We start from the raw sequence: 24,457 nt of genomic DNA, 5'->3' as shown, positions 1-24,457 counted from the left end.
TTTTTCTTGTCTAATATTTTGCCATTGTACATGCTGTTAAGATGTAGCCTAGTAAACTAGCCCCACTCGCCCGCGGCCAAAATAATTTTTGCCTGTGAGTTTGGTATAGCCTAGATCAATGCCCCAGGCCCTAGAACTGTCGGGCCAATCACAATGCAGAGATGTGTTTTGAATTTCTGGATGCAAAGCGGGCGGGGTTTTATGGCGTGACGACAAAGCTGCGCGACGCTGGAGAAAGCACAACAAGGAAGATGGCAACAACTATTGAACAGTTCTGGTTTGACTCAGCTTTGGAATCAGGTTTGTAGGATTAGACTTGGGGTTTTCGTTGAAACGTGAGCAGAAGAGACTCTACTCTCATTCATTTTTAAGAAGGATGTATTCCCCGTTTTACCGACCGGCTGTTTGTTTACACTTCCCCACCAGCTTTCTGTTGCGCTTCCTACGTCACAGTCAGTTGCGCTCATTGGTCAGAGCGTTGGCCAATAGGCACAGACATGGTTTGAAAAACAATGCGTTGTTCTCATCAACAATCTTCCGATGTCTCATTCATCAGGGCCAGACTAAATTACACATGTAATCTCACATTTAGTCCGGTTTATCAGGCTAGTTAAGATGACCTGTATAGGGGGAGTGTTGGCCTAGTGGTTAAAGCAGTGCGCTTGTGCTCTGAGAAGGTTACAAGTAAACTGGTTCGATCTGGTTCGAAGACACTTAATCCCAGGCTGCTACCCGGGTGCTGCACAGTGGCAGCCTACTGCTCCCCAAGGGGATGGGTTAAATGCAGAGAATTAGTTTCTCCATTGGGAGATCAATACAATTAACTTCTTCTCTCTTCAATTTCATTCTTCTATCTTGCTCCAATCAACCCTAACCCATTTCTACAGTATATAATGCATGTGATTCATGTTAGCTCCAGAAGAGGAAGAATTTACAACATTCTGCTACCAGGAGCATCAAATTGATTAAACATGTAAATCGCTATGAAAACAATAAACCTCCACCATATTCCGAGATAGGAATATCTTTATTTGCCTCTAGTGAGGGTTTCAAGTGGTGCTCGTAGGTTCTCATTCAGTCTGTCTGTCACAGATCTGATAGAAAAAAGATCTAGTTTTTTTGTAAGTGCTTTTATATTTTCTTATTTTTTCACTCTTTTCTCCATTTTTTTTTATTCATTTAATGCATGGTGTGTTTCTTATGCAATCAAAATATATTTCATTTACTGAGCTGTAACATGACCTATTGACCCAAGAGGGTAAGCAGCTATGATTTTACTTTCTAGAAAATTGTAGTTTACCATAGGTTGAAGCATAAAAATGCAATGTTTTGAAACATTATGTTATATCAAACTTATACTTTATATGCATTTTTATGATACTACTTGTGTCCAGACTGGGTGTATTGGAAAAAAAGACCGTAAAGCTTATTGTTAATACTGCATATGGATAGTTTATTTATTTATTTAATTACCGCAACAATTTCTAGGTATAGTGTATAATATACATTTAATATGCAAGTGTGACTGCCCCCTGGTGGTCATATATTTCTTACCTGCATTAAATGAGCTGGACCTTACCAGTGCAGACAGAGCATCTGTACAATGTAGTATGACAATAATTTTATCATACTACACGTTAATTGCTTTATCATTAAAGAAGTTTTTTTTTATTAATGCAAGTTCTGAGCTACAACATTATTTCCAAGTTTTTTTTTCCGCATGATTAAAAATTGCAATTAACTAATTGCAAATGCATAAAGAGAAAGAGTGATATTTATTTAAAACTGCATTTTTTGTATGCCAATACATTGCAAGCCTTATTCCCCATCATTTATTAGCCATTTATTAAAAATGCAGTCAATCATTTTTGTGAAAGAACAATTCACTGGATAATGATCATAAAATCCGTCAATATGATTAGATTTACTTCTATGAAGAATAATAGACATGACAGCTCCTTTAATGAAAATACCAGTTCATGAATATTATTCAGTATTCATTCAGACTGTCTCTTATCAGTTCATATACATTGACTGCATGAACTGTTTAAACAGAGATTCATAATCTGCATGAGAAGTGCTGCTCTGGATACTTAGACAAACACACAAGATTAAATTTCTATTTATATGAGCCTCGGCATTCTTAGATTTGGCAGAGAATCACTGCAAGATCTGCAGATGACTGTTGTACTTTTGCACGGCAGGAAGCCTGTACCTTTTCTTTAATGTTATCAGATCAGCTTGGAGAGTGAAGAAAAAATAGAAATGAGCATTTACATTTAAGGTTGTTTTGTGTGTTTACCATCAATCAACTTAGCTAAAACTATTAACCTTTCTGCAGTGTATTGTAAAAGTATTTGCAACAGTTCAATCATTTGATTCTGATATATTCTGTTTTCATTTTTTTTTAGAAATATAAATAAAAAAAATTGCGTGTGTTTATATTTGGAACCTCATTCACACATTTTAGAGCCACTGCATTTTCACAGAATATATCCAGCAGGTTTGTATATCTACATAGACATTTTCCAAAGCTGATAAGGTTCAGTCAGATTAAATGGACAGCTACGGTTTAAGGAAGTTTTAGGTTATTATAATAAACTTAAAGACTTTTTATTGAGAGGTCAGTCATGTGAACATTAATAACCTAACTGACCTGATTTTATTTCTGTGATGTTTTAATGTGTAATTTGCTCTGTTGTTCTTGTGTACAGTCACTGTGTTTGTGTAAAAGCCTAACTGGGGACAGACATTGAGAATTAGCCTTAGCTAAAATGTTGTAGTGTGTGACATGATGCATGAAACATACTTGTCCCTATCAAATAAACGAATAAATAAATAAAAAAATATATATTTTTAAGTCATATTTTTCATCCATCCATCCATTATCTGACACGCTTGTCCTGAGTGGGGTCGCGAGGGGTGCTGGTGCCTATCTCCAGCAGTCAATGGACGAGAGGCAGGGTCCACCCTGGACAGGTTGCCAGTCCATCACAGGGCGAATTGGACAATTTAGAGAAGCCAATTAACCTATCAGTCATGTTTTTGGATTGTGGGAGGAAGCCAGAGTACCCAGAGTGAACCCACGCATGCTCAGGGAGAACATGTAAACTATGCAGAAAGACACTGGGACGGGAATCGTACCCAGAACCTTCTTGCTACCCACTGCACTACTAAGCAGCCCTCATATTTTTCAATTGGGTTTTTGTCCATGTTTAGGGGTGTTTTTGTGCTGGAGGACAAGCTGCTTTCCCCCACACTTTCAAGTCTTTTTTAGCCTCTAAAAGTGTTTTATTTTTTGACTGTTCTGCGTTTGCTAGCCTGATGCTGCTACTACTGTGTTATATGGATGGATTACTGTTAGCTGTAGCCTCAGACATTATTTACATTTTTCAGGTATTTTCAAGTATTTCAGGTACGGTGCTCTGTGAGATGTTACAGGCTTGGAATTTCTCTATTAAAGGTATAGTGGAGGATTTTCTTTTTCTAGGTGGATCATCAAAATAAGTGGTCCTCCTAATTGTCAATCATCCTGGTGATATGTTTACGTAAGGCCAGCCTACGTGCTTGGTGATGAGTCTGTTAAAAAAATTGCAAAAATTGCAAATCGTACATCTTCCTACATTGAATAAAATCCAATTGGACACTTTTTACTGTTTACATATGGCGTAACTCACTGATACAAGACTACATGCAAAAATGTCAACTTATACATACAATTTTGTACTGAGCATATGTTTTTGTATGTACTATCGTACACTTAAACACCTGTATTTGTGAAATAGCTTTATTCACTGATATTCTGTCAGGCTTGATAAACATACCAATTAACTATGAATCTTTGAAGCACTGCTTCTCAAATATTGTTTTTCTGTTCTTTTTGGTTCATGGTCAGATCCTAATGCTGAAAGCTAAGGTAGTTTACTTTTTTTGAGAGTTTTCTATACTTTTAAAACTCAGTAATCTTAAAGTTATAAGTGATCAAGTTAAGTTTGCTTAAGAACCAGATGCTTGGCTTAATGGCATTTTGCCCGAAATGTTTTTGTGCTTCACATTTGTGGTCCGGCACAGGGTTTAGTTCCAGTTTTGTCCCAATCCTCTGATTCACCTTCTTTAAGAACAGCTTCGGGGCTTCTCATAATGCTTAACTCTACATAAGCCATCCTCCTTCATCTTCATTGTCTTAACTCTGCATGAAGAGACCGAGTTTCAGAAAGGGGAAAAAAAAAAAAAAAGATCTTATGCATGTTTGGTTGTGTGGAAGTAAAGCACATTAAATGAAGTTTTCCTTGGTGTATGTTTTTTTACCCTGGCTTCTTCCCTTATCAGTTTGTATTATTCTAGTTCTATTATATTTGATGAATATATTTACATTGACATTAAGAGTCAGCTTACGGTGGAAGGGATCAGCTCTATTGATGTGTTAATTGATCTGAAGGAATGATAAAGTGCCTTTCTTTGTTGGTTTCCTGATCCTGTAGTTTGGAAACACCAAAAATGATATGCAAATTATTTTCTAATCCCTTTACATTATTTGTTTCATTTCGCCCTGACGCTTCACACTTAATTTCTAACACAGCAGGGTGACAGGCGGACACCCTCAGATTGCTAATTTTTTAGATTGAAACAAAAAAGGCTTCCTCATCCTACATTTTAATATGTTTTTTTTTCTTCTTTTTTTAGGAAATTAATATAAATCCGACAATGTTGCTGCTCAAGTTTTGCACTGTTGAGAACTCAAAGTTTGAAGCTGTTTCTTTTTTTCTTTGTGTTTTATCTACCAAGCTGCAAACAACAGATTAACAGCTGGGGAAAAAACATTGACCTGTACCGTTAAAGCTATAACATAAGCTAAAGCAGGATAAGACAGCTGAGTCTAAGCTGAGAGAGGAGATGAAATTGTGACCAGTTTTTTTTTTTTTTTAGTTTTGTTGTCCCAAAGGTTGGTGTTTTAAATAATAACGAAGAGGTGGGATGGTCTTAGATTCAAGAAGCTTAAAATGCAAAATCTCAAATAAGCCCAATTTTTTCGAGCCAATCGCTTTGCGTTTTGGTGGGTTTGTGCTGATCGTCTCAACTGACTCACACACCACCCCTCCCCAAATAAAAACACTGGAGATTTACGTTGCTTTTCAAAAAATGTATCTAGACATTTATCCAGCTTAATCTTCTTAACATATTAAAGTGATTTGCTTCACCCTGAAGTGGCTGAACTTGAGAGCTCACCGCCCCTCATGGCACTAAGACCCAAGAGGCATTGTGGACACCTTCGCCTCGTGAATAACAAAAAGGTGGGCAGGAGTCAGCATGCTTCTTAGCTTTGAAGCTATTGCTGTCCTTGCTGTGTGTCCATTTTACTTTTTTGTTCTGTTATTAGTCCAACTGTTGCACTCAGTCAGGGTTCTTAGGCACATGGCTGTGCCAGTGCTGCCCACACTGTGGTGTGGAGGTTTGGAGCTCTCAGCTTTTGAGCTGAACTGAAAGAGCTTTCTCACAGAGTAGGTGTTGGCATGCTGCTTTGTTTCTTTCTGTGAATGTCATGAAAGGTATGGATAATGAGAAAACTGAAGCACAGTGATAGCGCGATTTATCTGGGTGCCAACTTTGTGCCCGACTTTAGAATTTGGCATTTTCAGATGGAGGATGCGCTTAACCTTTTCCTCAGACATTAGACAAATCTAAGAATCAGTTGTGACAGTCACAATGTGGTTTTCATTAAAACATCACTTCGCAAGCCTGGCAGCTAAAAGGTCCTGGTTAAACTCAAGTGCTGCAAATGTCCCTATTTGGCATTATGCTTTATGATTACACCTCAGGGTTTTAGTTTGCCTGGTTGCATCAGTAGAGCTGTAGATTTACAAATGGAGACATTAATTGTTGCCACAGTTTGTATTATAATCCTAACAGTTAGTTCAACATCTGTCAATTTACTTCTGAGATACAGGGTGGTGCTAAAGGCATACAAAACCTTCAAAAAGTATTAGAACATAAGAAATTTTCCCATTTTTTCATGTCATAACCTGAAACATGATTTACTTTAAGATAATAACCTACTACATCATTGTAAAAATTTAAAACAATACATAGTTTTCATCGTTAAAGAAGTCTTAAAAGTATGACATGCATTTGTATTAATCCACCAGAAAGAAATTACCTTTTGCAGGAGTTACAATTGCAAGTCCTTTGTCATATGTCTCCACCTGCTTTTCACACAGAATGACTAGAATAGCCTGAATTCAGTTAGACTGGGATCAATGATATTTGTGGATGTAAGTTTTAACAAAGGGTCTCACTTTAATTCAGTCATTGACTTTAACTTGGCTTTTTATTTATCTAAGTCATTAAATCCCATAGCATGACACCACCACTACCGTGATTCAAAGTAGAGTGTGAATACATGGTTTAAAAACTACAAAAACATGTTTTTTTCAAGACTGGATTTCTTCCTTTCACTCTTAAATAAAGGCCAGACTTCTGGAGCTCCTGGCAAATGTGGGTCCAAAAACAGAATCTCCCACCTAAGCTGTGATCTATGGATCGCTGCAGTTAATCCGTAGTTACCAGTTGCCTCTTTTCCAAATAATCCCGACCATAAAGAAAGTCAACTGCAATGAATTAGATATTGCAAGTACTTAGAGTAGTCTCCCTTATATCACAAAATTGTCACATTAAAAGTGTATTTTTTTATTTTAACTGTGTGACAGAATCTAGCATTGCCATCCATACATTTTAATAAAATAATAATTCTCAAAAAACGGTCACTTATTCAATTCATTTCTACCAAAACCTCATTTAATTACACTGCCACTGCTGCCACTATGGGGTCCGTCCCCCCAGTTTGATCCAGGAGTGTCCGAATCGGGAATCAGTGGATAAAACATGGGTTTTCAAGTTAAAATTTAGGAAAAATCTCCCTTTTCAGTGCTCTGTTTTAATCTATCTTATAAAATCTCAATAAAATACCTTTAGATTTATGATTGTAATGTTTAAAAAAAAACAAGATTTAATTAATCTAAACTAACAGTAACATTTAATGTAACCTCTCAGATAGAATGTTTTTTTTTTTATTATTTTTTTTTTTATTACACTCATCTTTAGTTTTTCTATTACAGCCTGAAACCATGTTTTCTCTATAGCTTACTCACCTCTAGATATTGATTTTTTTTCTTCCTTTTAACAAAACATGTGGCCACACATGCAGGGGTGAACTTCACATGATTTAATAGATGAGTATTCACACCTGTTTGATGAAGCAATACTTGTATAAATTATTTTTTCTTCACACGGTTGGTGAATTGTTTATGTAGATGACCTAAACATATTTAATTATTCTTTTTTTTATGTCAGGACTAGTTTAAAGTAATTATTTATAAATTTATAGTGTTGCATCCGAGACTGACAGCTAGATATCTGTCTCTGTTTTGCATGCAATGCAGCCCATTTTCTAACCATGTACTTTTTCCTGTTAGTTCACATCATGAAATGATATGTAAGTGTTCTGCGCTCTCTTCTCTTACACAAACTGGCAGCTACTTGACCCCTTGTTACTGGGACTGAATGTCTGACAGGTGTGATAATCATACGCTGAGGGAGTCCATACAAAATGCTGTTGAACTCACCACAACTCTACACAGTGAAGCACTTCAAACAAACTACGAGTGGCTGCTGCTTTTTTATACCACATAGAATAGAAGAAATTGATTGGAACTGGGAGGCTTAGCACCAGGGTTTTTTTTTTTTCTTTTTTCTTTTTGTCGACAACTACAGCTTAAATTTAGATTTCCCCCCCTCTGTCTTTTTTATGTTTTTATTTCTTTGTCTAAATCCTATTGAGCTGTGCTCCAGGTTTTTCCTTGAGTAAAAAGTTGATATTATTGTGAGGTTGGAAAAACGACTTTTTTTTTTCATGTGTGCGGGAATGTAGATTTCTCACCCCCCCCTCCCATGAAATCCTAATTGTGCCTCTGAGGGCTGGTAGGGTATCTGTGCTCAGCTCTGCTCAACAGGATTTGTGTCTGTGTATGTTAGAGAATGTCTCTTAGCCTGAATACGGATATAACCCTTTCATCGCACAAGCTGCCGATTTTTCATATTTGCCAAGGCTGATTCTAAGCATCTTTAACTTTTTTTTCCTTCTTAAAATATCTGATAGTTCTTCAGGATTGATAGTGAATTGTTTTTACGGATGAGCCATATTTAAAAATCAATCTACCCATCCAGGCCAGGTTTAGTCTATAGTATGTATTCATATGGAGAATTTATAACAGGTCTAAGCAGCATCTGTCCTTTCTGTTCCATCTATGCAAATCCAGGATAAGATCCTCTCTGCTTAGTGCCACATATCCGCTGGATTTGATCTGTGTGAGTTATGCAGTTTGGTAAAAAAAAAAAAAATAATAACTGCAACAAAATATATATGGAGATTATTTCTGGAGTCATTAATTGCTACTTGAAAAGGGATTTAGGATTAGGAGTCCTTTACACTACTGTCACCTGTCTCTCCCCTTCTCAATTTTGCTTCAGTTGTTTTTTTTTTCCTAATTTCAGTATCAGTGCAAGTTGGCAAAAAAAAAAAAATTAAGAGAGGGTGATTTATTCAAATGAATCATCAACGCTGGAATCGATTCAATATGTGCCACATTCAGATGGGTGCTATATTATTCCCTAAGGGAGAGGCAAAGATGGAGCTGTGGAGCTTTTTTATTTGTGCTGTCTTGATCAGTATGTCAGGCAAAGACGCTGAGCTTGTTCTCAATGAATGGACGAGCCCTTGAACCATAAACCTGTACCTCCTCTGATAACAGTTTTGCATTGTGATGTAAGTGCCATTCTCTATGATGTCCTCTCTGACAGCACTAAATATATCAGTGTGCACAAAATGGTCTGTCAGAAGAATCATCTTGTTTCATCCTCTTCTCCAGACTAAGGATTTTTTTGAGCTGTGTTTACATGCAATGCAACATACAGTATTGTGCAATATGTTGCATTACATTGTGGTTATTGTGGATATCATGTTTTTTCAAGGCTTCAAAGTATAGCTTAGTATTAAGGATATGTTTTATCAAGCTATGCTGCTTGTTTTCCTGTTGCTAATACTTTTTAGGTAAACTTATCTATTAAGCTTTGCTATTTTTATCAGCCATTAGCTGCCATTAAAAGTTGAATGACATAAACCAACCAGTGTGACTGGTTTAAGGGCACCATCATATGTAAAAAAAAAAATGTAATAAATTGTGCTGATCAAACTGATTGCATTTAACCTGCTTTTCATATTATACTGTCTGTAAGCTATGATTTCTCAGCCACTAAAATCATACAGTTGTGAGAGCTGAGGGTATAAAAAGTTTCTGTCATCATTCTGCCCTTTGTGGACTTTTTGGTTCTGTTTAAGTTTGTTTTTGAGTTTTCAGTTACACTTTGATTTATGTAATTCTGTATTTTCTTGGTCATTGGTTTCTTTTCCATTTTATGTCATTGTTGTTCTCTAGTTATATTTAGGCAGTGTTGTGTTTTTTGAGTTACTCTCTGTTGCCCCTTTATGTCAGTGTCCTTTCCCCTAGCTCCCTTCTAGTTGCTTCCATCCACAGCTGCTCCCTATCAGCTGATTGGCCCAGTCTTTGTTCTGTCTCCCATATATACACCTCCTGTGCATTTCGTTATTGCTGGATTCTCTTCATTACTTCACTCCTTATGTATATTTATCCCTGGCATCTCTAATTTTGGTTACCTATTTATTATTTCTGGATTTTTCTTCTGTTACATCTATGTCTTCATCAAATCTGCAAGACCAAATTGGACAGTTGTAATGTAGGAAAATCATACAAACAACTATTTGCATAAATAAAACTGCGGTCCCTGGTCCATTACAATTCACTATATCGTGTGGCTCTACTGGTTTTCTTTTCCGGTGTTTTTTATTATCATTACACTGTCACAAGTACAGAGCAATGAAATTAACTCTCTGCATTTAACCCATTCAGTGTGGGGGTTAAGGGTCTTGCTCAGGGACCCAGAGTGGCAGTCGGTGTTAGTGGGTGCTTGAACTCAGGCAGCTCCTTCCCCCAGCTGGGATACAAACCTTGTGACTTACCACTTGAACTAGCCAGCTGCTTTTCAGTTTGTCTGCTAGCTGAAAAATAAAATCTATTTCATCTGAAGATAAGTTATCAACCTTATCCAGGAGTTTTTAACTGCACTTAAAATAGAAGAGATATTTCTCTTTCAGAGAGAATGACTTACTACACAAATGTTAAATTGTGGCTACATAACACTAAGGGTGATTAAGGGTTACTGCGGATTAGGGAAAAAAATAGTCCCATTTTAGTTGGCAATTTAGAGGCTTGATGCTTTTTTCCCCATTGCCACATTTCCTTATACCTCTTGACCAAGGCACTTTCCCAAAAAGTACATTGGTGCTGGTTCCCTGTGGAAGGGTGGTCAGCCATTGTGATTCAAGATGAATGAAGTTTTTAACTGTCACTATGGCTATCAAGACATTTTATAGGTTCAGTCCAATAACTTGGTATTATTATCGTGATTAAAATAGAACATGACTCTTTTCCTAAAACAGACATTCTGGGGAACAACCTAGAGTTACTAACATTCTGTTCAATTCTCATAAATATGTCCAAAAGATAAAGTACTGGCTTGATCCAACCCATAAACTGGTATCACAGGACTGATTGTACCCTGATGGATATGCAGCTACCCCCCTCAGCTGTGTATTTGGTTAGAGAAGCATTAGACAGGTGTTGATCTCTTTTGCTGCAGGTTTGAATGTCATTCACTCAGAATTTGAACGCATAACGCAAAAGGTTGATTAAAACACATTTACAGTAAAAAGCATAACACATAGTGAAGATGAGTAAAACTTAAAGATAATCTTCCCTATCTAACTCTACATGGCCCATTAATTCTCATTGCAGTTTACTAGAATTTTGAGTCTGGTTGACTTGATGGGGTCTGTTTTCTTTGCTGAATAAAGAAACTTTTTAATTGTTAATCATTTTTCCCAATGCGTCTTTAGGAAAAAAAAAAAACCAAGGATGAGAACCTTCTCAGAGTTTCTGAGAGTTGTCCCTCTTGCACCACTCTCTGAACCATTTTAATGAGAACCAAATTTTTACTGGCTGGCTTTAATTATCTTGAGGAGGTTGGTGTTGTTTTGGTTAAGGGTTTAATTTAGACTAAATCATCAAAAGCTAGCTGGCCGTTTGAAGTGGGCAGGATAGCAAGGACTCTTTGTAAGATTAATATTCAAAGTTCAGAGGTCATTTCAGACAACAAGATCATTTATGTTGTACTTTATGTACTTAAGTGTGATTTCCACCTTTGGGACCTCTGACGTCTGAAATTGCCACATCGTCCTAAGCACTTCTTGAATTACTCAGAACCCGTGATGACATGGCCCCAATTGTCAGACGGGTGGGCTGGTGACACTGGAACACAGACGGTGTTTGTCTGTTTGAAATATTCTTTTTCAAGCTTCTAAGCCCAGGGCTGTCCTCTCTCCCAGTCTCTCAACACCCAGCTTCGCCCACTGAAATAAGACTTCCATACTGGAAAATCCGGCCGTTCAACTGGCAGTCTGGACTAGGTTCAGCCCACATGACTGGGACCCACCACCATCGCCACCACTTCCACCCCTTTAATAGGCACAAGAGTTTGCCACCCCATGAAGATGCCTTTTGGTCGACATCCATGGATGGCGTCAATAGCATCTTCCTACACAAAAGTGACTGAACGAAGGGCACACAAGAAAATGTGGGAATAATTTACACTTTCTCACTGTACTACCATCAGAAACCATAATTAATCATGATAGAAAAAAGGTGGAAGCCATCTTGGCTGGTGAAACACGCAGTGCCTGTGAACAGCCCTGACACCTTTAACAGCTCCGATGGCCAAATAGGAATGGGTGTCAGAGTGCTTACAACTGAGCTCCCTCCATGGCAGCATGTTTCCCTCTATCCACAGAATTGTGTCTGCTTTATGATGCTTGTCTGCGACCGCACCACAAAGTGTAACTGTCACACTCTTATCTATTTTATCTGCACAATGTGAAACAGTAGACAGTCTGTGGAAATAAGACTGAAAATGTTTTTTTTCTCTGTCTTTCACTCTTAGCTGCCAAAATAAAATGTGACAAAATAAACTAGATCCTTTTCACAACACAAGTAGTTTTGATAATTTCCTTTGAACATTTGCTGTCTTTAAATGCACATTTACTGATCTTTATTCGCTTTGCTTGCAGCCACAAAGAAAAGAAAAATCTTAATAACTTGATTTCTAGATATACTGAAGAAGAAGTGAGAATATGCTCATACTTTAACTTTTATAGCTGTCGTGGTGGTAAAACAACAGTAAAATAGCATATCTTTGACTCCCGGTGTGTGACATGGCTGACAGATTAATTATGGATATGAATCCAGAGCTGCAATTTGCCCTGTTTGACTTTGTTTGTTCTCAGCAGTCAAACTAAATGACAAAAATATTTCCCTTTTGCCTCATTTAGCACAGACGGAGGCTCACTTTTCCCGGCACCTGGCCACTTGCTTCTTCGGTGTACCTGTTAGCTGTAGTTACTGTGTCTGAGCATGTGCATTTTGCAGAAATGCTTTCACGGTAGTGAGTAGGTGTATGTGTGTAAAGCCACCACTAGAAAGTGTTGAAAGCCTCAGCTAGCAAGATCGCATCCAGGGTGACTAATAAGCTTAACATGAGCACGGCTGTGTTCGCAAACATGGTGCGCTGAAAGAAGTCTTCAATGTTGAGAGAAATGCAGAAACGATTCCTCAGGCTGCTACTAATTCCTTCACCCCCCTCAAGCTTCAATCAGACTGTGAACCATCTTTCTGTTAGCAATGGATTTATTGCAGTTATAAACTCCAGATCAGAAGTGCAAGACTTTGGCAACAAAGTTGAGGAGAAACCGCATTTAATGATTTGCAAAGTTTGTAGAGGGGCTTCTGTTTTGCAGGTGAGGGGCAAATAAAGGCAGTTGTGCTGTTGGTTATGAAATGTATTTCATTGTCTCATCTTGCCTTCTGTCATGTGTTAATTTGATTAAAATACAGCGTATTTGCATATTTCTATGATCAAAAAGAAAACAAGATTATGCTATTATGTAAACTTGTGTTTGTATTCTGCCTTTGATTCCTCTTAAACTGCTGCCTCTTCATAGCGCACTCACTCCTCTGTTTGGCTTTCAAACAGAAATCTAGTAGCTGTGTGGCCCTGGAATACGCAGTTGTATCCACACGTGACTTTCCTCTGACCATGTGGCTCCTCAAAGTGTGGATTTCTAAGCCACTTCACACTCCATCCCTGTGTGGGAGGACGCTGCGTTTAAAAATAGGCAGGTTTGGAGGTAGTGAGCAGAGCACTATCTAAAGCACTTGATACAAAACACTGCACTATTGGTATGCTCTTTAAAAGCAGTTTTGTATATCTTGTTCAATGATAAAATAGGGTCTGCAGTGGATTCCTTTAAAATTACCACCATTGCCTTCATACATAAAAGTTGTGAGATGAGGGCCACGAACTTCAAAATGCTTTATTGGGATTTAATGTGACAAAGCAGCACAAAGTGGAGCATAATTTTTAAGTGGGAAAAAAATGATTTGCAATTGTCTTAACAAACACAAACCTGAAAAGGGTGGCATTCCTTAAACTGTGCTACTTACTTTGTTGCAATCACATTGTGTTGGAGGGTAAGTGTATAACAGCAGGGAACTTCTTATGACCTTAATGTAATTCAAATTGCCTATTCCTTTTTCCAAAATAGATCAAGTTCATTCAGGTTGGACCAAGAGTGGCTATAAGCATCAGTCTTTAAGTCTTTGATGGAGTCCGTTTGAATTCATGTCTGGTCTTTAACTAGGCCATTCTATTGTTTTCAATAAATGATTATCAATAATTTTATCCCAGTTTAATGTTCTTTTGGAAAACCTATGGGCTTTACTCTGACCTACTCATTGTCCCTTATATTTGCAGATTTTTTGGTGCATACTTTACTTTATCCAATAATTAGATTGACTTTTCAATTAGACTGCAAGAGCTGATATGTGAGCTGATACGTGGTTAATCATCACCAAGTAGCTTTTTGTCATCCATCCATCTATCCATCCATCCATCCATTTTCTGACACGCTTATGCCAAGCAGGGTCACAAGGGGAGCTGGTGTCTTTCTCCAGCTGTCTTTAGGCAAGAGCCAAGGTACACCCTGGACAGGTCTTCAGTCCATCACAGGGCAGCCTTTTTTTCCTATCATTTACATTTTTTTGACATTTATAGTTTCTTGTCAAATCCATATATTGACTTTGCTTGTTACAAAGCAGGAAAAAATTAGATATAATAACTAATACTTGCACTTAGGAGCATTAAGGTTTCTAAGGTACTGCAGAGGAGGTGTGGGGGATGTGCTGTTATTAATAATGAGGACCTTCATACCTGGACGGTTGATGACCTCTAGGTGAGTGCCACAGCTCGCTGGATTCTCCATCTCATGCCGTCCCTTTGCTCCCCTCTGGATTCAATTACTACTACCAGGATGACCTGTGACCCCTCTTTTAGCACATCTAACCTAATCTTGTGACTCCGGCGGTGTTAACAGTGGTAAACCTCCTCTGTGACCATCTGCTCTTGTTCCAATCTCTTTTGTCTCCTGCTTTTAAACTAACAAGTTATTCTTTTGTGAAAAATTTTAAAAATAGTCCCTTCTTGTGGATCACATAAGAACTTGTTTAGACATTTGGCATTTTCTCAGAAAAGTTTTATCTAAAAAAAAAAGTTACTTTAAGTAATTTTATTTTGAAATTAATTTCAATAACTATTCTTTTGACACAAAGTAATATAGTATTTATTTCTATGACACAACAACACAGCATAACATTTAGCCCTAGTAATAGATTAATTTGAGATACTTTAAATGATTTCTCAGGTCAAAATAGCTACAGCACTTGGTATTAATGATACAACCCTTCTTTAAAAGCTTACACATATAACCTGACTGGATCAGATCTGTTCCTAAATAAGTCATTTGACCCTAAGCACTGCTTTACAGCAGTCTGGGCTTAAACACAAGAGCTAACTTAGCCAAACGTTCTTGCTAGACAGGAAAATAGATATGACGCTTACCTGATCAGACGTGTTTTAGGTTCTCTGATCTAGGATTTAATCTAGAGGGTTGAATGTTGCCTTGTCTTTACTCATAACTCCATGACCTCTCAGTCTGCTGGTCCAAAATGTACTGCTATCAGATTTCCAAACACAGAAGGAGAAGGTTCTAAACCTTGAAGTGTCAAGTCTAACACTCCTAGTAGGAATGGGCATCCTTTGAATTTGAAGGATTATAATTTGAAATCTGATTCCTTCTTTTGATTTTAGTTCCACTCCAATCGATTCTCGATTATGATTCTTTTAAGAGGAAGGATCATAAAAGTTCACATGTTATGAATTAGCTGGCCAACTGATGTGTTCTGTCTGGACGAAATGGTCTGACCTTCTCCATGAAATGTACCTTTAACCCTAACCCTCTAACTTTGTGTAAATGTTACTATAAATCATCACATAGTTATTTTCTACCTTTATATAAATATAAAACTTGTGAACTCTTGATATAATCAGAGTCAGCGGACTGGGCATCAAAACTAGGAATGGGAAATAAAGAAATGCATAGATTCTGGTAAAATTGAAAGGTTAGAACCAGCTCTTATTATCGATTCTTAAAGCCCAACCCTGGCTTCTAGTGGCTTAAAGTTACTCAGTGCTCTTTATGATTACAAATAATGAAACCCTAAATCCAGTTACTTAGAAGATCTGAATATTACTTAGTGGTACCAATGAAAAAGGAGAACTTACAGAGATGAAGACCCATTTAAGAGAATGTCAAAGTACTCTTTTTTTATATATATATATATATATATATATATATATATATATATATATATATATATATATATATATATATATATANTATATATATATATATATATATATATATATATATATATATATATAGTATTTGCAATCAATACTCGTCATGTCTCTTTTTGCAGGAATTGCTGCATCAGTGCAACCTAGTGTGGAGGTGTTAAAGAAGCCCAGGTTCTTGTTGGGTCTTCCTCCTCCAGCCTATGGTCAGTCTACACTGGACTGGCCATGGACTGGTCATAGACTGGTATTTAATGCGGGTGGTTTAGCAGTATGGACGGGTACCAAGTGCTGTTAAAGACTGAAATCAATATTTCTATAAAGCTGATGGAAAAATGAACAGCTCTAGAATTTCCTGGTAGAGAGCTGGACTGATTTAATAATCGATAAAACACATTGGACCTACATGACTAGATCATCATGAATGTGAAAACTTCACATGGGACCTCAAGCAGCCTGGATTCTTTGCCTTTCATTTCTTCCTCCAGATCCTTAAATCCTGAGATCCTCTTTACAATGATAAAAGTACTTGAAAATAGAGCAATGGACAACAGTTCACCAGTCCAGTGCTGTTCAGCCTTTGAATGGGCTTTGATTCAAAATTCTCTTTTAGCCTAAGTAGTTCCTCATGCATATGCGTCAATTTTATTTCCTTTAATATGTGTGAAAGAGCTTTTTAAAAAGCAAGTCCTTTAAACATGATGCTTTGTTGCTAACTCTCCTTGTGGAGAGTAAGATGGTTGTATAGCCATACCATAATGTTTTTTAATTTTGTTTTTCCATCAGCTTCAAGTGATTATCAATGATTCAACTGAATATAAATGGTGTAAAATGTTGCATACTGCATGAGGTTTGCTTTTAAGTTGTTTTCATAATAGTACTTTCCAATTGTGTTCCAACTCACTGAGATTTGCCTGTATAGTTATCCTACAGAAACAAAGAAACTGTTGCTCATTTTCTCCTCTCCGGATAAAACTACATGTTCAGTGTTGGTTTTAGAGCTCACATTTTTCAGTATTTCCAGATTGATCTCTCACCCCTCTCTAAGCTGCAGTCGATGGTTCTTAAGCCATGACTGTCTCTTAATCACAACATAGATACCTGTTAATTACCAAACGAGTTCAAGTATTTTTGCTGCTTAAAAAGGGATTTGGGATCAATGCATTTCTTTGCTCCGGTTTTAGCAATGAGAACAGTTGACCATCAAATTAAACATGGTTTGCTCTGTGTACAGGGGCTAAAGAAGGCACAGGATGAAGCAATATGCATACAAATAGGCTTCTGCACAGATGACATAGTTTGGTGGTGGGTCATGGATAAAGCTTGAACTTGTAAACTCACAGAGGGGCGTCTTTTTCCTTCTTAATAACTCACCCTCACCCTTGAGGGTGTCTTCAGTTTGCAGCGCTTCTCTACAAGACCAGCGATTAGCAATCTTATTCTGATCCACAGCAGAGTTCACACAAAGGTAATCAAGTAGATTTTTGTCCTTGGAAGCACTTTTTTCATCATGCCTTTGTTCTTTGCTGTATCTTCTTTAGCTGCTTAGTCTGTTTGATGCTATTGCCATGAAATATTGGAAATACAACAGTAAAAGAATAAAAGTATACAATTTTTAAATTCATATTTACTGTATGAAGTTTCTTAAATTTTCATTGGAGAAAGGAAGTACTTTTTTCTCTCCACCACCAACCAGAAGCATTGTCACAGTTTCCCGGTCTCCTGCAGGGTTGATTTGAGCCGGCAGCATCTGAGGTGTGGTCTTAGTGGACCGTTTTGCTGTGATCACGGTAGGCAGTGGGAGGTTAATCCCAGGAGAATTCAGGCTCAATCTTCCCCCGCCTCCAGCTTTTACCCAAGGCTCTCACATCTCCTGCTGCATAATGACCCGGCAGAGTCCTGTGGTACCTGAAGAGATTTCATTCCTGCCTCAGATTCTGTGATTGTTATGACATTTAGCTATTAGGAAGCAGATCTCTAGCCTTTCTTGGAACATGTAAATTAAATATAAGATGTACAGTAAAGTAAACACAGGCACTAGATGTCCTATCTCTTGGAAAAAAGTACTTAAAAAAAAAGTATTTAAACCAATTCACTCTTTTTCCCAGTTTTTCATATTGTTTTTTTATCATTTCAAATGATACATAGAATTGTTAGTGAGCACTTGTGAACAAACACCACCAGGAATTTTGTTATGTTGAAAGTTTAAAAGAAATACAATTTTCTCTTTAGAAGTATTTAAAATACAAAAGTAATAAAAATAACTGAACGTCAGTATTTCTGCATATGTAGTTCCCATGTGTCTATATGACTAAGCGTGTGTTTATATGTATGTGGGAGAACTGCAAACTTAGCAACAAAAGGTTATTAACCAAAACCTAAAGCAGTGTTCAGGGTCCACCAGAGCAATTAAAACAGGCAGAGGGGTTAAAAATGTTCTGTCTAAGAAAAAAATATTGATTCCCATAACTTTGCTGCAATCTTTTACACCAAACATGGATGAAGAGACAGTGAAGAGGAACAATTCCATTTTAACAGAGGGCAAAAGCTCCAGCACCAGGCTCGGTTGGAACAGCCTTATGTGGCAGCCCAATGGGGGCCAAAACACAAAAGAAACACAGAAGAAAGCTTAACCAATAGTTATGTCTAGGAGAGAAACAGGGCCAACTATATAATCTATATTTGATGTTGATTGCGGCAGCCCAGTTACTTCCTGGATAGAGTCACAGCTTTACAGGCCAGATGTAGCTCCTATGACAAGAAAATGCATTTAGTTAAATGGTAAAAGAACAAAAAATGAAACATTTGATAAAAGAAGTATAATGAAGTAGAGAGAAAAAGTCAACCCCAGATCTTCCAGCAGCCTAAAACTATAGCAGCATAACAACAGATCATTTTGGATAACTTAAACCACTCGAACTATAAACTTTCAAATTAGAAAGTTTTAAAGCTGCATTAATCATTCTGTTAAACTATGGTTGAAAAGCAATGTCTGACCTTCATCTGTTCATTTTGATAGATTCCTTTATGTATTACAAATTTCGTCCACATCTATTTGTCCACATGTGTATAGATAGATAGATAGATAGATAGATAGATAGATAGATAGATAGAAATACATGATATACATTTTCCTGCTGCTTTGAGAGTAATACACTATAGCTGTGGGGTTCTTGACATGCAGAGGGCAGTCACTGTTTACAACAAAGCTATTTGAAAAAGTCCTATAGGAGGTGCAGTACTTGTTTTTAGTGCTGCTATAACCCTAGTCTTAAAAATAGACATGGCCTTTTGGGTTAAGAATGGAAGTTGGTTCTAACAGGAACCATGATAACTTAAAGATCTGCTTACTATTACACTTTTAGAAATTCTAGGAACTACTAGTAAACACAGTTTGGGAACAAAGTGCTCTTTTAGGAACACAAGGAACAACTCAATCAGGAAACCAGTGAAGAAAAGCTAAAATAGAAACGCATTCTCTCTTTCTTTATTTTCATCAGAGCTGTAGCTTTTTGGATCAGCTGAAGGCTTTTCACTGCACTTGGTGAACTTTCTAATAGTAAAGGCTTGCAATAATTGAGCCTTGGAGTAACAAATGACCTAATTTGTTTTTTCAGCGTCAAGCCTTATTGATGTTTCCAATTTATTGACTTATTTTTGTAAAAATGTTAAAAAAGGAATGCGAAAGTGGTTAAGTTGATGGGAGGATGGATTAAGAAAAAATGTTTGGTAATTCTGCAAAAGAAAAACCTGATTGAAAGCTAAAAAACTTTAAGAACAGCTCTGAGGTTAACCTTAGAGCAGGAAAAAAAAAGGCTAAACATACTGGCACTCATGTGCTTATCATTAGTAAAAAAATAACAAGTGCAACAGTGTCTTCACAGGTCTGCCTATAAGACAGCTGCAGCACATCCAGAATCTTGCTTCCCCATTCTATCTAAAACTAAGAAACTAATAGAAATCTTAGGATTAAATAGTTTAATTTAACATAAAATGGTAACATCATTAGTTTTAGTATGTCATTTAGTCTTTACTGTCTGGTATTATGCAGCTGCGGAGAACTTTGGTTTTGCTTATGTAAAGCACTTTTAATTGTCTAGTTCCTGAAATGTGCAAACATGCTTCGCCTGTTGTAGCATAGTAGAGTCAAAGGTCGAACCTAAATCCAAGTAAAAGTGTTGGACTGGTTCAGCAAAGTGTCCGTTCAGCAGAGGTTAATTATAACTGTAAAAACTCTCCTAATAAAGTAAGACAGCAGAACAAGGTCCAAATTTGAAAAGAAATTGTCTGCCTTCCAAGATAGTGTTATGATATACATTTAGTTTGCACAAGCCCTGATAAATTATTTCAGATGGCAGAGTATGCATCTGTTTTTCCCTGGAGTCTTTCACACATATCTGTGTGTAATTAATGTGAATTTTGACAGATGGGCGGAAAAAAATGTCCACATAAGAGAGAAGGGTACATGCCACAATGTGTGAAGTGCAAGCTTGATGGGAGCTTCTTGTATTATTTTCGCTGTCCATGCCAGCTGGACTAGCAGCTAGAGAAATGTTACAGGTAGAAATGCAAGCTTTAAATATATGCAGAAATCATTTAAATTCAACGACCGCCATAAATAGGCTGGCACATTTTAATTTTTTTTCCCTTGCTACAGTTTGAAATTAATGTGGAACACTCTTAATATTGTACTAAATTTAGCATCACAAAAAAACCTGAACCTGTCCCATATCAAGGGTGCGCATGCAAAGTAATTTTCGTGAAATAACCAAGAAAGTGCGATTTCGCTCAATAGTAATTGTGACTGGAGGTCATTTCTAATTTAAATGCTTAATTTGCCTTTTAGGCTGCATGTGCGTCTGCTGTTGTTTGAAAGCATGCTATTTCTGAAGGCACCGGGGTCTGACTTAGATATTAGTATAACTACATTATCACACTTTTTTTTATGCCTGGTAGCGAACATATAAAAATGAGGATTACAACTCTGGAGAAGGCAACAGGTCATGGTTGGTAAGCTGCCCGGGGGGGTCACTGATATAGAGTCACTTTTGACAGGCTGTGGAGGAGGCTCTATTGTTACTGGTGTGTCTGGATGCTACCTGCAGGCACTATAGCTGAGACTACAGTATTATCCTATTATTAGGCTTAGTTGTTTACGCATATTACTGCTTGTCAGGTAGGCAGAGAATCCTTCTGAAAATGAGCATCTGCAGAAAAATACATGACTACTTCTTTATCTCATTCGAGTACATCGGCTTAGGATAATTTTCTGAGGCCTGCAAGAATGTCTTCACAGGACAAAACAAACAGAAATTTAAGATTTATGTTTACAGGAAAGCATTTGATCCTTTGAGAATCTTTTACCGTGCCGCCAACAGTGTTATTTGGCAGTCGGCGATAGAACGTAAGAAAAGCTGCACCTGTTTTTTTATGTTTTCAGGCTGATATCATTATGGTCTTTGCTTCAATTGAAAGTGGATATACTGTAAGAGGACACTGTGTCGCTGTTTGTAGAGGAAGTGAACAAAATAAAAAAAGCCCATCATATGGTCTGGCAGATTTTGGGCACCAAACCAGGGATGACAAATGTGCTCTTGCAATAATTCAATCTGCTCTCATAATTCTCTAACTTTTAGGGACAGACAGAATGAAGATTTTTTTTTCCCTTTCTGGCAATAAAGCTGCCAAATCATCGTCCAATAACTGTGATCAAGTGTTAGTTAAGATGCTTTTTCTCTCCATTGACAGATTGAGGGGTATAAAGATACTTGATAAATGGCAGAAAGTTACTGTGAATATGTTAACGAGACGGTTCTGGTGTTAGGTCCAAAACGTTGTCATTTTGTTTATGTCACAGGAAGGATATTAAGTTTAAGTAATGACAGAAGGGATGGAGCTTGTTTGAGAAAAGAATAAAAAGATCCACTGCAGTATTTCTCTTTCTTTTTTTATTTTGATAACTGGTAGCCTTGGTAGTTACATTTGAAAATCACTGGGAAAAAAGTTCTAAATCTTACATTTTAGAGAAATTTACCAAACTTGATTTTCCTGGGTGATATGCAAGAAATGTAGATAGTTTTCTATGAGAAAGAACAAGAAAATGCAGCAAGTTCTTTGATAGAGTTAGTAGTTTTAATTCAACATAAAATAAAGCAATAAGAATTTCCCCATTTGTGCATCAAAGCAGTTTCTTCACAACCTTTTTTATCTATTACGAAACTCAAAAAGTGCATTGAAGTGCTGCTGGTTGGTTCATGTTTTTATTGACTGAGCATGTTGGATGTTCTTAGTTTTAATGTATTTTATGAATCTGCGTACCAAATGAGAGCAGATCAAGATTTTAAAAAGCCACTTTTAATCTGTGATTAATTTGAAGACACAAAATCAATATCATAAACAGCAGGTAAAACAATAACATCATATAATTCACGGCATCTGTTGAGGGATGGGGCTGAAATGGTTGTTAAGCTTTTGCCAACATTATACTTGAACGGCACATCTTAAAAAGCTAAAGGGGTCAAGTGAAGCACCTAGAAAAGCTGTGTTTAAAACCAATAAAAATATTTTTTATATTTATATACATTATATTAATAATGTATGTAAGTGTGTTTTAAAAAATAGAAACTGTGACAAATGTAAAAAGTTGCATTTATTTCTTTTTGCATGCAGAAAAGGATGTACGTCCTGGTGATGGTTGATCCTGATGTTCCAAGACGATCTGCGCACCCTGCTTACTGGAGGCACTGGTTGGTTGTGAACATTAAGGTACAGTTAGTCTCCAAAAACTTCTGCTCCTTCACCTCATCAGTTTTGGCGATGGTTTTACAGGCAGTTCTCCTTATTGGATTAGAAAGTCATACTGTATGATATAAAATTTAAAAAGTTGTGTTTGGTAGCTTTTTTAAGTGTGCATTTTCATAATCTCGTGGTCTCACTTGGCATGTGAGGTGTTTACATCTGCACCAGGACCGATCGTGAAGCTGAAAAATTATGAATGGTTTTTTAAAGCCGAACTTGGTTGAAAAAAAACGGTGCCAAGTTTGAAAATGTTAATTTTTCATATCATGTATCTTGTGCAATAAATGCCTGCGACAAAAGTGTGGGAGTAAGTCTTTCTAAATGGCTGTGAAAGTTTGCAAGGCCCTGTCAGCAGCAATTTCCCTCTGCTGCGCAGTGCCTGGGACGTGTCAATGTGAGCGTGTGAGACTGAGATTGGGGAGAGCAGCATGCGAGGCACACACTTTTCCTCCCATAGTGCTCCAGTCCCTCAGCTCCCCCTTCAGTGGAGAGATCTTGGCAGAGTGTCCTCCCTTCATCTGTTCCCCCAGGCAGAGCAGCTCCCCCAATGATCCACACTTCTCCATATTTTACACCCCCAAAATGGGCACAGCTCCGATCCCCTTATTTCTCTTCATATTTCACTCCTTTTTATCCATTCGCTTGTGTGTTTTCGCATTCTTGCATTCTAACGCCAAATGCATGTTGAGTTGTTGATTGCCTCAAATATTTTGAGGTTTGCAGACATTTTTTATAATCCCTTGAGAACTGGGAGATCAACCCAGTAGATACTAGTAGCCTGAAAAGCAAGATCACAAAGCCGCTTCAGAGATGTGTCATTGCTGCCTTTTCATTTTTTTTAAAGACTTGATTTTTAAAATAAAAGAGCACCGAATCCATTTAAAGATCCAAACTTTTGTTCTGTAAAAAAAATGCTCTTGGGACATAATTCATTCACCTATATTTCTCTTTGCTAGATAAATATTAGATACCCTCCTTGTTTACTTTTCTTATTAACAGATGTACACGGTCAATAATAACCCACCTGGATAATGAAATATGGATTCTTATTACAGTATCTCTCAAAATACAAAGATTTTTAAAAAGCTATCTGGAGGAAAATATACTTATGACCTTGCTTTATGTGTTTTTTAAAGGGAGAGTCCTTGAATGGGTTTGTAAAAGTAAACCTCATGGTGCATAAGCACCTTTTTATAGGTCATTACTCATATTTTCATTACATTATAAGACGCATGGCTTTTTTGTCCTCTCTGTCTGACATTAAGTCCGTATTATCCTTTTAGATGAGGTAGAATTCTCATATTTTTTGCTAAATACCTAAAACAACTGTAGAGGTTTTTTTTTTTTTTGGCTTTCTTCAAATTAAGATGTTAATTTCTCCAGTATTGGCTGGTAGAATTGATTTGGTTCAAACTATTTATGCTTTTAAAGCTTCTCACAATATCCTGCTGGAATTTTTTTAGCTCTTTCGTCTTGACTTAACTGGTGCCACATATTCTGGATTGCAGGCCTTCATACACACACCTTCTCAGCTCTCTGGGGTCATTTCCATCTGGAAACCCATTTAAGCCTGTGTTTTAACTTTCCATCTGATGTTTGTTCAATGTTTTCCCATATTTCCTTTTCACTTGCAAGGACCATGCTACAGAGATTGTTGAAGGTTAAAGGATGGATGAACAGGAAGTGATCTATGGGTGACTTGGAGGTGTGGTTGAGGCGTTGGCCT

At 37.2% G+C, this 24,457-nt stretch overlaps 1 protein-coding gene across 1 annotated transcript in view; it reads left to right on the top strand.

Moving 5' to 3' along the window:
• The window catches only part of LOC107093863 (phosphatidylethanolamine-binding protein 4-like), a 33,274-nt gene extending 9,251 nt beyond the window's left edge, over positions 1 to 24,023 (top strand). Inside the window, exons 4-5 of the mRNA XM_015389169.1 lie at positions 22,603 to 22,698; positions 24,015 to 24,023. Of these exons, the coding sequence (XP_015244655.1) occupies positions 22,603 to 22,698; positions 24,015 to 24,023 (105 nt within the window). The remainder of the gene's footprint in view (positions 1 to 22,602; positions 22,699 to 24,014) is intronic.
• The last annotated feature ends 434 nt before the right edge of the window (positions 24,024 to 24,457 follow it).

This window comes from Cyprinodon variegatus, unplaced genomic scaffold (assembly GCF_000732505.1).
Source record: "Cyprinodon variegatus isolate N-32 unplaced genomic scaffold, C_variegatus-1.0 Scaffold451, whole genome shotgun sequence".
Taxonomy (NCBI): domain Eukaryota; kingdom Metazoa; phylum Chordata; class Actinopteri; order Cyprinodontiformes; family Cyprinodontidae; genus Cyprinodon; species Cyprinodon variegatus.
Note: the sequence above shows the minus strand (reverse complement) of the source record. Positions and strands in the feature narration are given on the sequence as shown.